Source organism: Chlamydotis macqueenii, chromosome 6 (assembly GCF_036417535.1).
Source record: "Chlamydotis macqueenii isolate bChlMac1 chromosome 6, bChlMac1.mat, whole genome shotgun sequence".
Classification (NCBI taxonomy): Eukaryota; Metazoa; Chordata; class Aves; order Otidiformes; family Otididae; genus Chlamydotis; species Chlamydotis macqueenii.
This window is the reverse complement of record NC_141561.1, coordinates 45,338,577-45,351,093: the sequence shown is the minus strand read 5'-3', so window position 1 is coordinate 45,351,093 and position 12,517 is coordinate 45,338,577. Positions and strand designations below refer to the sequence as shown.

General features: G+C 59.6%; 1 protein-coding gene across 1 annotated transcript; it reads left to right on the top strand.

Moving 5' to 3' along the window:
- Positions 1-759: 759 nt before the first annotated feature.
- LOC147600393 (uncharacterized) lies at positions 760-3,186 on the top strand. The gene is made up of 4 exons (XM_086751286.1): positions 760-787; positions 1,943-2,100; positions 2,207-2,414; positions 2,525-3,186. Exons 1-4 carry the CDS (start codon positions 760-762, stop codon positions 2,983-2,985), a joined length of 855 nt encoding a protein of 284 aa, XP_086607412.1. The 3' UTR covers positions 2,986-3,186.
- The last annotated feature ends 9,331 nt before the right edge of the window (positions 3,187-12,517 follow it).

The following is a 12,517-nucleotide window of genomic DNA, read 5'->3' as shown; positions in this document are numbered from 1 at the left end:
CCAAAGATGCACCGAGAGAGTCTGCACTCTCACTTTTGGCCTGCAGGAAAGGCGGCAAGAGTGGAAAAAGCTGGGCACCCTGCAGGGGCGGGGCAGGCTGGCTCCACCAATCACGCCGTGTGGGAGAGCAGCACGTGATGATTGATAAGCTGTCTGACCCGTCATTAGATGGGAGGAGCAAGGGGGAAATCCCAGGCAGCCAATCAGAGGAAGCATTGCCCCAGGTGGAGGGCGGGCACTGCAGCTCAGCAGCCTCACCACCCGGGGACAATCACAGCCAGCATTGCCTCAGGGCAGGACCAAATGGGGGCAGAGTGACAGCCCAGAGGACCAATCAGAGCCAGCATTGCCTCAGGGCAGGCCCAAACGGGGGCAGAGTGACAGCCCAGCGACCAATCCCAGGCGGCATCCCCTCGGGCGCAGGCCGAGCACCGCCCCCGCGCGGCCGGGCCTGGCCAGCAGCTGCGCAGGACGCCAAGGACGCCGTGAGGGTGTGCGGGCGTAGAACTGGCAGTGCCAGCGCCCGGCGAGAGCTGAATCTGCCGCTGCCGTGAGAGAGCGTGAAAGCTGTGTCTGCACAGACAGGAGCAGCAGCAGCAGGGCTGAGGAGAATCCCCGTCCCTGGCGGGGCAGGGGCAGCGCGGGGACAGAGGCTGAGGAAAAGGCTGCGGCGCTGAACGCCTCCTGCGCCTCATCTGTGCCGGCGAGCTGTGCTCAGGGTGCCCAGCCCCCGAGCCAGAGACCGGCACGGGGAGCACGATGCAGCCCCCACCCCCCGGGGGAAATGGTCAGCGCCCTGCGACCGCACTGCGACACACACAGATCTGCGGGGCCGGGCGGGACCCGCCCGTTGGGGCTGAGGGTGCTGGCCGAAGCGCTCGGCAGGCCACTTTCCACCACTGCCCAGCAGCCCTGGCCGAGCAAGGAGGCCCCGGCTGACGGGAGGGCAGCACGCGTGACGCCCGTCCACAGGAAGAGCCACAGGAGGGTGCAGGGAAGCACAGGCCTGTCAGCCTGGCCTCAGTGCCGGGGAAGGCTGTGGAGCAGATCAGCGTGAGTGCCGTGGCCTGGCCCGGACAGGACAGCCAGGTGAGCGTTGTGAGCTTTTCTTGGCCTCAGAAAGTGTCATGGCTGAGGGAAGGCTGTGGGAACGTAGTCACGGACCCCCGCTGCACGCTAAGTGAAATCATTTATTGTTACAGCTTATGTGCTTATCTACCCTCCGATCGCCCATCCACCCCCAGATGTCCTTTCTCTTGTTTTCCTTCTCTTGGAAAGTCCCTTGTTTCTCATTCCCGTGGCTTTTTGTTTCTCATTCCCATGGCTTCTGATCCTCGTTGTCCCCAGCAGCACCAGATACGCACCTGAGCAAACACTGCGTTGTCTGTCCTACGCTGAGACACTGTTATGACAGATGGAGCCCCAAGTTATGGACTGGATAAACTCAACAGACCTTTTGGAGGGGTGGGCCATAGACTAAGGGAGTTACATCTGTGTGTATGCATACAAGTAGGTCAAAGAAAGAAAAAGGTGATGATTGATTGGAAAGTGTAGGATCTGGGCATCATGTAGATGGTGTGGAATTAGGGGTGGATAATGTCCTGGTTCTGGCTAGAACAGAGTCAATATTCACCTGAGCTGGGCAGAGAACTGGAGCTGGTGGCCCCTATGGCTGCAGCACCCAGCTGGGATAGTTAAATAATGAGCCAACAGCTGGGGTTAATTTACCCAACTGAGCCCAAGGGCTGTTCCATCCCATCTGACATGGTGCTCAGGGTATCAGTGAGGAGCATTCAAGGCGCTTGCTGCTCCGCTGTCCTTCAGCGTCACCCCATGGTGTGGGGAGGGTCCTAGGAGGGGTGCAAGTGCGGAGGCCAGCTGTGTTTTGGGGGGTTGACGCGGTGACGGACGCTTTCCCCTCCCGTTTTGCGCGGGCTGAAAGAAGCGTCCCTGCAAGTGTGCCAGGAGCAGATAGCCAAACTGGAAAAGAAAGTCTGCAGGGAGGCAGAGGAGAAGGCTGTGCTGAGAGAGGCCCTGGAGAGGACGCAGCTCGCACTGAGCCGGGAGAAGCAGCTGCTGCAAGCGGCCACACTGCAGAAGGTGAGGTGGGAAGGCGTTGACGCTCTCCAGGCGCTCGGTTGCCCGCAGTGGAGGCAGGAGACCTCTCCCCTCGCAGGTGCAGACGCGTCATATTGCTCTCTCCCAGAGGGCCGCTCAGGCGGCAGCGGGGAAACGAGGAGCAGGGGTTGTGGCGCGGGACCCCCGGGGCATCAGCGGGCTGAAAGTTGCCAGAGCAACTCTGGGGACGCATCTCTTGCGTGGGGCACCTGCGGGGCGTGCCTGCTGCGGCCAGAAAGGTGACAGAGCGAAGACAGACGTACGTCACAAGGAAACAATAACGTGTCTGAATGTAGGTGAGGTTGCGATCTGTTCTGTCACAGTGACAGGAACTGGTGTGAGGCAGAAGGGCAAAGAAAATGTTTGGGATCTTTTGCTGTTGTATTATTCTGCTCCCTGCCCCTAGTGAATCTGAAAAGATGTGCTACTGATAGCCTGAATTTTGTCCCCTCTAGCCCAGAAGAGGACGAAGATGCGTCTTCCCAGTACTACGTCCCCAGCTACGAGGAGGTGATGAACACGGGCTACTCTGAGGGCAGAGACTCGGACAGGAGCAACAGGATCAGCGTCTCCCTGCCCTCCTACGCGTCGCTGACGGGCCTCGACGAAAACACCCAGCCGCCGGGTGCTGCCGGCGCAGAGCCCTACACGGAGCGGCAGCCCAGCCGGCACAACTCGCACCTGAGCAAGTGCCTGAAGCCACTGAAGGTGCGGAGGATCGAGTCGGAGAAGCTGCACATGAAGGACGTCAGACTAAACCTCGCGGAGGGGAACAGCACGGCCCCTGTCACGATAGAGCCGCTGACCCCTCCGCCCAAGTCCGAGGAGATCCAGGAGAGAGCACCAGGGAGCCAGCAAATGACCTGAAAAGAGGCTCTGTGATGCTGCTGGGGTTTGGTGGTTTTTTGTGGTTTTTTTAAAAAAAACAAACCTACAGTAAGAGGGGCTCAGTCTGTGGGTGCAGAAGCGGTCAGGGCTCCCTGGAAGCTGCGACGTGGAGGACACGATGGGTGAGTAGCGCTGCGGCACGAGGACTAGACAAACTTTCCCCTGGACAGGGTTTTTCAAAAGAGCGTGGGGAAAGAAACCTGGATGCCGCTGGGTCTGGTGCACTGAAGTAACTGGAGACTGGCAGCAGCAAAAGTGTAATTTGTGGTGTTTTACAGAAGGACCACCCCATGTATCTTCTCACCCCCTCTCCCCCCGTGCCAGCCAGACTTTTCTGAGCCACCAAATTGATGCCAAACGAGGGTTTTCTAAGTGGAAAAGGGCAAAGCTCCTTTTGTTAGTGCCCTTTCTTTCTGAGTAAGGGAAACGGCGTTGCCAGAGTAGCGCTGTGGCTTTCCCCTGCTCTGTTCAGGGCCTGGGACAGTGGCCCGGGGCCAGGCCCGAGTCCTGGCAATGTCTGGGCTTGCTGGCGGGCAGCGGGCAGAAACGAGCCCCGCGCTGCTCGGGGAGAGGACAGATCTCTTTCCCCGGTTGCTTTCTGTGTTGTGGTTTGCGCTCAGATGCGAAGGGGACGGTCCGCTTGAGGCATGTGGATCAGTGCGGGGGCTTGGGAGCTGTCGGGGTGCACCGCTGCCAGGTGTGCAGGGTGAAACGGCAGCTGAGCACGCGGTGCATGCAGACCTCTTTTGAAAAAATGTTGTGCACGGTGTGTTTGTGCGTGCGTGCGCGCGCACTCGTGCGTGGTTGGGCCGTGCCAGGGTCTGCGAGCCAGAGCGGTGTGAAAGCAGCCGGCTGGTTTAGGGCGGATGCCGCTGCGCGGGCAATCTCGGCCACGCGCCGCCTCCCGGGCTTCCAGCCAAGCGGTCGACGACAAAGGCTTCTGCCTGTTCAGCCCCGGGCTGCCTCAAACGGGGTGGATCTGGGAGGTGTGGGCAGAGAGCGGGATCTCTCCGGAAGCTGGAGCGAGTGTAGATGACTCCCAGCCGCCCTGGGCTGCTGGTAGGGATGTGGTTGGGGTGGTGGGAGGCTGATGTCGATGTAGTTACGGTCCCTGCGACCAAAGATACAAAAGGAGCACAAATAGCCAAAGCCCAAGCCGAGAGGAGGTGCTGGTCCAGACGCAGGTCCCAGTTGCTCTTGTTGGTTCTTGTTTCTTAGTGCATCCTGTGAGTTCTGTGGGTGCATTGCAGCAATTTCACTTTGCCGTGCCCCAAGGCACGGTGCCAGGTGGGCACAGTAACGCCAGGACGCTAGGGACTCCTTTATCCCAGAGAAGGGAAAAAAAGGAGAAGAACATACCGCAGAATGAGGGAGTTGGGCTGGGGGGTGCCATGAGGGGTGGTTCTTGCTGTGGAGGGCTTGGGAAGGTGGTGCGGCTCCTTGGAAGGTGTTGCGCAGGCGTGTGTGCACGTGGGAGCCCGCCCACAGGGGGAGGCCAGGCACGAAGGTCTGTCTGCCTGCTGAAGAAACCCAACCCGATGGGGTGTCCTAGAAAATCGGGGTGAGTCAAGCGAGGCATCCTGTGTGAGCGGCTGGGAGCTGAAGGTTCATGGAGCGTCCTTGCCAGGAAGTCCCGTGTCGTGGAACAGACGGGCGATAGCAGCATCTTTCGCAATGGCTCAAGTAGGAAAAGAGCTGGGGAAATGGCGGGAAGTGCAGTGACCGCGGGGAAACGGGCCGTGACTGAAGTAGGAATTCTGTCCCGATTGGCTGACTGGCAAAAGAGCCTCGCTGGCTGCCCGCGTACTTGTCTGCTGATGGTGTGTTGGAAAGCCAAGGAAGGTGTGGGATGCTGAGGAACACCAGTGCTCCCAGAGCTGTGACCATCGCTGTCCTAGCACGGCTCGCCCCTGTGTGCGAACGAGGTGGCACTGGGATATGCTGTAAGAGAGCAGGTATTCCTGGAGGGGAGCGTGATGGAGATGGCTTTGCCAGGTAAGACGTGCTGGTAGGTGAGAAATGAGGATATGTTTTTCCTAGGCGGTTTGTAAGAGTGCCCGTGTATCCCGGCCTCTCTGGAGGGTCACTTACGGTCAGCGGAAAGGCACGGGATGTGCAGATCCGGTGTACAGATCTGGCGTTCCTCTGTACAACCGAGGAAGTCTGATGTTGTGAGGAAAGCAGGGGATGCGCTGAGTGTGGCGGAACACTGGCACTGGTTGCCGGGGAGGCGGTGGTTTCCGCGTCCCTGTAAACATTCCGTGGCAAGCGGGACCGGGCTCAGAGCGGCTGATCCGATTGGAGTGGCCTGAGTCGTCGCGGGCAACCTAGAACCACAACGGAACGTCTGCGTTGCCACGGTTCTGTTCCGCAGCCCGGCTGCGTCAGTTGGTGTGTGGCAGAGCTGCTGTTGGCACCCAACTTTGTCGTGTTGCTGGGCCAGTGGCCAGGCAGAAGGAGAAGTTGTGGCGTTTTGTTTTCTGCCCAACCCCAGCGAGAGGAGCACCCAGGAGGGCATCAGCGAGGGCTGACGCGGCTGGGATTTCCAAGGCTGCAGCGAGGTGGCAGCCACGCTGCCGGCCGGGGCAGAGCCGCCCTTGGAGCGACGTTGTACCATCTCTAGCAGGTGAGTTGGTCAGCACGTTTGTGGCTGGGTTGCTGTGCGTCGGACGGGGGGTTTACTAAATGGTAGTAGTTGTTCTTTGTAACGTAAGCCTTGCAGGTGAAGGGGCTGGAGGATGCTGGCCTTTCTAAAGAGTTTGGAGGCGTGTTATCAGCTGAAAGCGCCCAGGACGACCATAGGCAGGCACGAGGCGTGCGACATCGTCCTGCAGGTAGGGACGGGGAAGCCAGCCGTGGTCAAACGGGCAGTGGTTTGGGTGCAGGGAGGAGGGTGCGCTGGGGTCCTTCGTGCCAAGCGTAGGGGCTGCCAGCTTGCTTACGCAGAGAGGTGCGCCAAGGGGGAGAGAGGGGCGGGAGGGCTTGGCAAATCACTCCCCAAACCTGACCTGCCCGCTGATTGCCCGTGCCAGGCTGCAGGGGTAGCAGATCGTCACGCGGCCCTCGAATTCAGCGCCTCCATCAACGGCTTCGTTCTTACGGACTTCAACTCCCGCTATGGTACCTTTGTAAACGGCTGCCAGATCCAAAACGTGTCCGTGAAAGTGAGTGCAGGCGATATCCTGCGCTTCGGAGCAGCGGGCACGTCCTTTGAGCTGGTGGTGAGTGCTGCTCCCCAGGGAAGGGTGAGATGGGGCTCCCCGGGGAAGGGTGGGCAACGCGGGGCAGCCACGCTGTGCTCTGGGGCCAAGCTGGTCTGGGTGATCCTGGGGCAAGGCGAGGTGCGGAGACTGGAAAGCTTGAGCTCCCGCCGCTGAAGAAAGCGGAGCAGGTCCGTAGGGAAAAGGAGAAGCCCGGGGCAGGTTTCCCAAGAGCAAGTTGGAGGCGGTGAGCAAGGTGGGGGTGGGAAACGTCCTTTTCCTCGACGTGCATGTTACCGTTGCGCAAAAGCTAATGACCCTGGGAGAAGTTTGCTGTTGGATCAAACCTAGAGCAAACCGAAGGTGCAGGCCTGAGCGGCGCTGTGCTCAGCGGCAGCGTGCGTGGCTGGCGCTACCGTGGTGTTCTGCACAGCGCGGCCGGGACATCGCAGTCAGCTTTGGAGCGGAAGGAAAATTCAAAGCAAGTGTAACCTGGCAAAGAATGTAGTCGAATGCAGTGGCAGTCTCCTGTTTCTGGTGGGGGGAAAAAGAGGGGAAAAAAAAAAGGAAACCCAAACTGGTAAGGGCTGGTTTTGGAGGCCATGGAGCTTTTGGGTTATTGTACAGGTAAGGATTGATAAAGTGCAGTGTTATTTGCATTCTTCTGGCTCCTGAGGAATCCTAGGGAATAGATGCGGAGGCAGAGTCCCGGAAGCGCGTGTGTGGCAGGAGGTGCAGAGCCTGGTCTCCTGGCAGAGCCTGTGTACGAGGAGAACTTTGTTGGAGTCAGACAGTTTGTGCACCAAGATGCTGGGTTTGGTGGTCTCAGCGAGATTGCTGGTGTGGCAAGCTGAGCTGGGGAGTCCAAAGTTGTCTAGAAAGCTGTGACCAAGGGGAGGAGAACGGAAAAAAAAAAAAAAAAAAAGCCCAGTTGCACCGTGAAGCTGGAGCAGCTGATGTAGGAGGCCATGAAGGTGGCTCATCGCTGCCGTCCGGAGAAGCTCTGCTTGTCGGGAGGATAGCGGAGAGTGTCCGAATTACGTGTGTGACAGCCCCGGCGTAGGGGGCGGTGATTGCCATGGCAAGGCAGGAGTGCAGTGAGAGGCTTTGGGTCAGCTCGCTGCACGGGAGAAGGGAGAGGGTGGGGCCACCTGCGTGGGAGCCGGGAGAGGTGGGAAACGAGGGCGTTCGGATAATGCCGACGACGTGCAGAAATAGGGCGGTCGAATGGAGAGAGAGGGGAGAGCTGGAAAAGCATCAAAACCCAAGGATTTTTTTTTTAATTTTGGCCAAAGATGGGAGAGTCTGGATTTAAATCCGATCCTTGGGGAACGGAAAGGGGAGAGGACTCAAAATCCGCCTGCGCTGATGTCTGTGCCTGCGGTTTGTAGGACATAACGCACGCGGCCCAAGGGCTAAGGAGGTGCCTGAAGCCTTGCTGCTATTGGGGTCTTTTTTCCCCTCACAGGTGTCCTGTACCCCCGTGGGACGTTGCACAGCATGGAACAGGCAGCTCCAGGTGGCTTCAAAGGCCGAACTCTCAAAGTTTGTGCCTCATCCGCCCCTCTCCTCGCCGTGGGGGCAGCGCGCCCCCGCCTCTTCCAGCAGCCGGACTCCCGGCACGACCAGCCGTGTGCCCCGTCCGCTGTCACCGAAGCGATCTGGGAGTCCTCGGCCTAAGGGCGTGACCGGCTGCATCCCGCTGGACACTTTGAGCAGGACCTCCGCCGTGAGGCCAGGTACTCCCCGATGCCGAAGCGGGTGGTTGGTAGCCTGGTGTCCCCTGTGAGGGCCTTAGCCTGGAGCGGAGCGGATCCGAGCAGAGGCAGTTTTGAGAAGGGCTGCGCCTCGGCAGCAGTGGGCTGTGAGTCCTGGTCCCGTGGAGCTGGCGGGGGGTCGTGTGCCGGTGCTGGGTGGCACGTGGGTCAGTTAAGAAATGGGTTGGATGTCCCAAGGGGAATGCCGTTGCCCTGGTAGCCGAGAGGGACGTTTCCTCTTCCTTTTTCCCTGTGTGTGATCGGGAAGGGCAAAGTGATGGTTTTTCCTCCTTGGAAGCGCGGTTACTGGCTGCCTTGAGTGCAGAAACCTGAAAGGAGGGTTGTAGCGAACACGCCTCTGGAAATTCTGCGTGCAATAGCGATGAAGCGCAGGCAGGGGCTTGGGGGAATGGTCCAGCTGGAAAACAAAACTGTTGCCGTGAATGTAGCTTGGTACGGCCCGACTCTCAGTCTGGGGCTTTTCCTGCCCTGAGATTTGGGTGGATGGAGCTGGCCGAAGCCGTACGAAGTCAACAGTGAGGCGGCAAAGGAGAGCTGGCGCAAGGGGGAAATGTCACCGGAGCCCTGGTCTGCGGTGTCTCCGCTGCCCTTGAGGCTCGTTGGGGTCCCAGCGGTGTGTTGTTTCTCTCTGGTGTGCCGATGTTTGCACTGGTGTCTTGTTAGTGCCGAGGAGTTGGTGTCTGTTGTGGCTGTGAGGCGAGCTTGTGGTCTGTAAAGTAGCCGCTGCCTTGGAGTAGGTTTGAGGCGAGTGAGCGGGACGCGGCGTGCAGCCAGTTCCCGTGCTGACGTTTGGGGTGCTGTGGGGTGTGCTTTTTTCCAGTCCTGACCGGCGTCCCAGGCAGCGGTGCAACGGGTGCAGAGGAATCTGCTTTCCTGGGGATTCAGGAAGGGGAAATCATGCCGCAGGAGAAGGTGAGGTGGGGGAAGGTGTGAGGGGCACCGTCCCTGTCCCCGTCCTGGGCAGAGCAGGCAAGGCCCACCAAATGATTTTGGCTCTGGACAGCCACCCCAGCAGGGTGCAGGGACCGTCAGCAAAGGGGAGTTCTCCTGGGGATGGGGGTGGGCGCGGTGGGTCGTGGGAGGCCAGGGCGAGCAGGTTCCAGGCAGTCAATGGCCACGAGCGGGTACCACCCGGAGTGGGCGGCCCGGTGTCTCCGTAGCCAGAGAGTGACAGCCGGCACCCGTAATCTGCCCACAGGATGCAGGGCTTCTGCAAGTGGACAAGGAACTGGATCACCTGCCGAGCTGGGAAATACGATTGAAGGAGAAAGATGCAGTGATAAGAGATCTGCATGATGAGATCGGAAGGATGGCGAGGATGCTGGCTGAGGTGACAGCAAGGACCAAGGTAGAGCTGTCCCAGAAGCAGCGCACCTTTGACCGAGAGCTGGGAGCCAAAACGGAGGAGATCAGAGCCTTGAGGCAGCAGGTACTGACGGCCTCCATGGGCACCGTGCAGGGAAAAGACCTTTCCGCGACAGATGTGTTTTGTCGCGTAATGCTCAGTTTGTAGGAGGAGCAGGGCTGCACCTAAGGGAAGGGAAGGCGAAGTGTTTTTTCCAGCATGGTTGTGGTTGTGTTTCTTGTTTGTATTTTACCTGCTTGCTTGCTTTCTGTGCAAGTTTCCAGCAAAGAAGCTGGTACCGAAATGTGGCGTGTGTGTGTGGTGGGATCTGTGGAGCTGCAGTGGGGAGGGAAACAGGAGCTGAAGGAGCCTTTGGTAGAGAAGAGGTGCACACGAGCATGGTGGGCCCGGCAGCCAGAGCCCTTGCTTCCCTCTCACCTCCCCCTGGCCCCTCTTACCTCAGGAAGGGTCTGCATGGGTGCGTTTCTGGGGTTGGGGGAGAATACCCATCGCGAAGGCAGCGCAGTCCCTGGGCATCCTGTTGGCAATAGGTGGCTGAGTAAAGGAGAGAGGGTTTCCAGTTGTCATGTGCAGGGGTACGGTAATAGCACGCACCTGCGTTTTATGGGAGCTCAGAAAATGTCCTGGAGAGACAGTGACAGAGTCCTGCCGCGTCTCTCTGGTACGGGAAAAGGCTCAATGCAAGGTGTCGGTGTGATGGAGGCACGCAGGTCGGGAGCCAGGCATCTTGGCCAGCACGTCCCAGCTGCATCCTGCCCTCCCGCGGCATCTGGGGTGTGACGGAGGCTGGGAAATGCTTTGGGCTTGTCCTGACTGTCTGTGGTGCAGAGGAGCCTGTGAGAAGCAGGTTCCTGGTGGAGGGAAGGTGAGAGAGTGTTGGGGTGCTGGCAGCATCGCTGCAGTGACAGCGCTGAGATGAAACGATGAGCGGTGTCTGTGTTTGCAGCGTCTTTCCTTTCCCCCACCAAAGGCTCTCCCACCTCTTCTATGCCCTCCAGTAACTGCGTAGTGAAACCAGTCGTTTGAGCAGCAGGAAGCGGTTTTGTGCTTTACGCATGCTGCCAATGGTACGGAAGCGGGTAGCAAAGGGTGTTTCCCACTGTCCGTTTCCAGCAGAGCCTGTAAAAACGGCGTTTGCGGTGGGAACGGGAACAGGAATTCCCCTTAGCGGCTCTGGATTGGCGTTTGTGGCAATAAATACGTGCGCCCTGGCAAGGTGCTAGGTGTACAGGTGTGTCTGCGTGCTGCCACGTTAGCAGGGTCACCCGGCCCCAGCCAGGCGTTGCCGGCCTGGGAGACAGCGCCTCACCGTGCCTCTTGTCTGAGGGGTGCGGCAGGAAGGGTCACAAGGAATCTAAGATGGTCCTCTCTGAAGCGAGGACTGCGGGGAGCCAGTCCACACTGCTAAAGAGTAACCCCATGGGAGCGTGACCTGGGAAGCGCCAGATTTCCCTCTCTGGAGGGGGCTGTAAGGGAGGGAAAGAGGATTCCGGGGAGGAGCACGAGCGAGTCTGTGTTTTGCAGGTCAGCAAACTGCAGAAAGACATGAGTGAGGCCCATTGCGCCTGCAGCAGAGACCTGAAGATCGTAAGGCTGCGGCAAGAAAGCGAGAAGTGGAAGAGGGACCGTGCTGCAGTTAGCGGTGTGGTATCCCTGGAGCTCTGTGGAGGGGCACAAAGCGGGTGGGGAGCGGCTCCTGGCAAGGAGGGAGCCTTGGCCGAAGTGTCCAAGCAACAGAAGTTTTGGAGGGGCTCCTAGAAATCCTGCGCATCTGTGTCCTGAAGCTCTGCGGGGGCTGCAGGGCAGCGTCTGACTCGACGAGGGCCCCCGGAGCGAGGGACAATGCGGGCGCCGAAGGCAGAGTGTTGGGGTGGAGAAGTGTGTTAGGGGAGAAAAGCGCCGCTGGCGGGGCAGGCTCTGAGCTGCTGGCACGCAGTGCTGCTGAGTAGGCGGCCGTGCACCCCGTGGGGGAGAGCTCGCTCGGCAGGGAGGGCAGCATTGGAGTTGCGGATCTGACGCAGTAAGGCGGCTGAATAGGATCCGTAAGAGCTGCTCAGCCTCCCAGGAGTGTGTGCCACAAGGCCCCGCGGAGCTTGGTAGCGATGCTGTCACGGAGCGATGGGCAGCGTGGCATGCCAAAAGCTGAATCCGCTGTCCAAGGGGGACGGTTGTCAAAGAGGGAGGGTGGTCCTGTGCCAGGGACCTAGGGTAGCCTGTCACTGGAGCGGTTTTCTCCTCAGGTCTAGTGAGCAGGCTGCTAAGGGAGGTGGCTGAGAAGGAGCAGAAGATGCTGCAACTCAGACAAGATGCTGAGAAGGTGAAAGAGGAAAACAGAGAGAAGGACAAGCAGCTAGCAGTCGTGTCTGCCAAGGTGATCATCCCAGATGGGGGGGGCTCAGGAAATGTCAGTCTCGTGTCTGGAGTGAGGTGTGAAGCCAGGAGGGGAAGAAGGGCCTGGCGTCTCTCTGTAAAGGAGCCCAGCAGCTGGGTGTGTCGGGGTTCCCCTTGTAACCTGAGGCTCCTGGGCGCAGCACCACTGGGACGGAGCGGCGACGGGTCAGCGGGTGGGTCTGGGGGCCATGCGATGCCCACGGAGCTGCGTGGCCTGCCCCAGCTGAATCCCGCTGTGTGTTGGGCAAGCAGGTGCTGTGTGCCCTGGATTTCGGTGAGCACAGCTGGTTATAGGTGCCAAGCGCTCCTGCTGAGATTCTTTCCCATGGAAAACTCGTCTTTGTGGGTGCTCCCTGCAGCCCAGCCTGGTTTTTCTCCTAAAGAAAGCGGGCTGTGCAGCCGGCTGTTGTTTTCCGTATTAGCAGGTCCCTCCCTAACTGGCAGAGCTGCATGGTAAGCGCAGAGCGGGCGCAGCGTGTTGGCTGGCTGAGTAGGCAGCGTACTGGGAGAACAGAGTGAATGGCTGTGGATTTGCAGCAATGGAAAAGCTGCCTGGGGCCCCCAGGGCTGCAGGTAGGGGTCACCGCACCTGCCAGCCTGGACCTGGCCGAGCATCCTCCCCGAGGAGCGCTCTGGAGAAGAGCTGTGCTGCAAATGAGCCCGTTAACCGGTGGGAAAGGGTTGATGTGTACGAGCGCTTGAGCTGCCATGCGCGGAGGGGGACCAGGCATCCCAGTGACACATCCTGCTGGGTGGCTGGTGGCACTTGTCCCGCA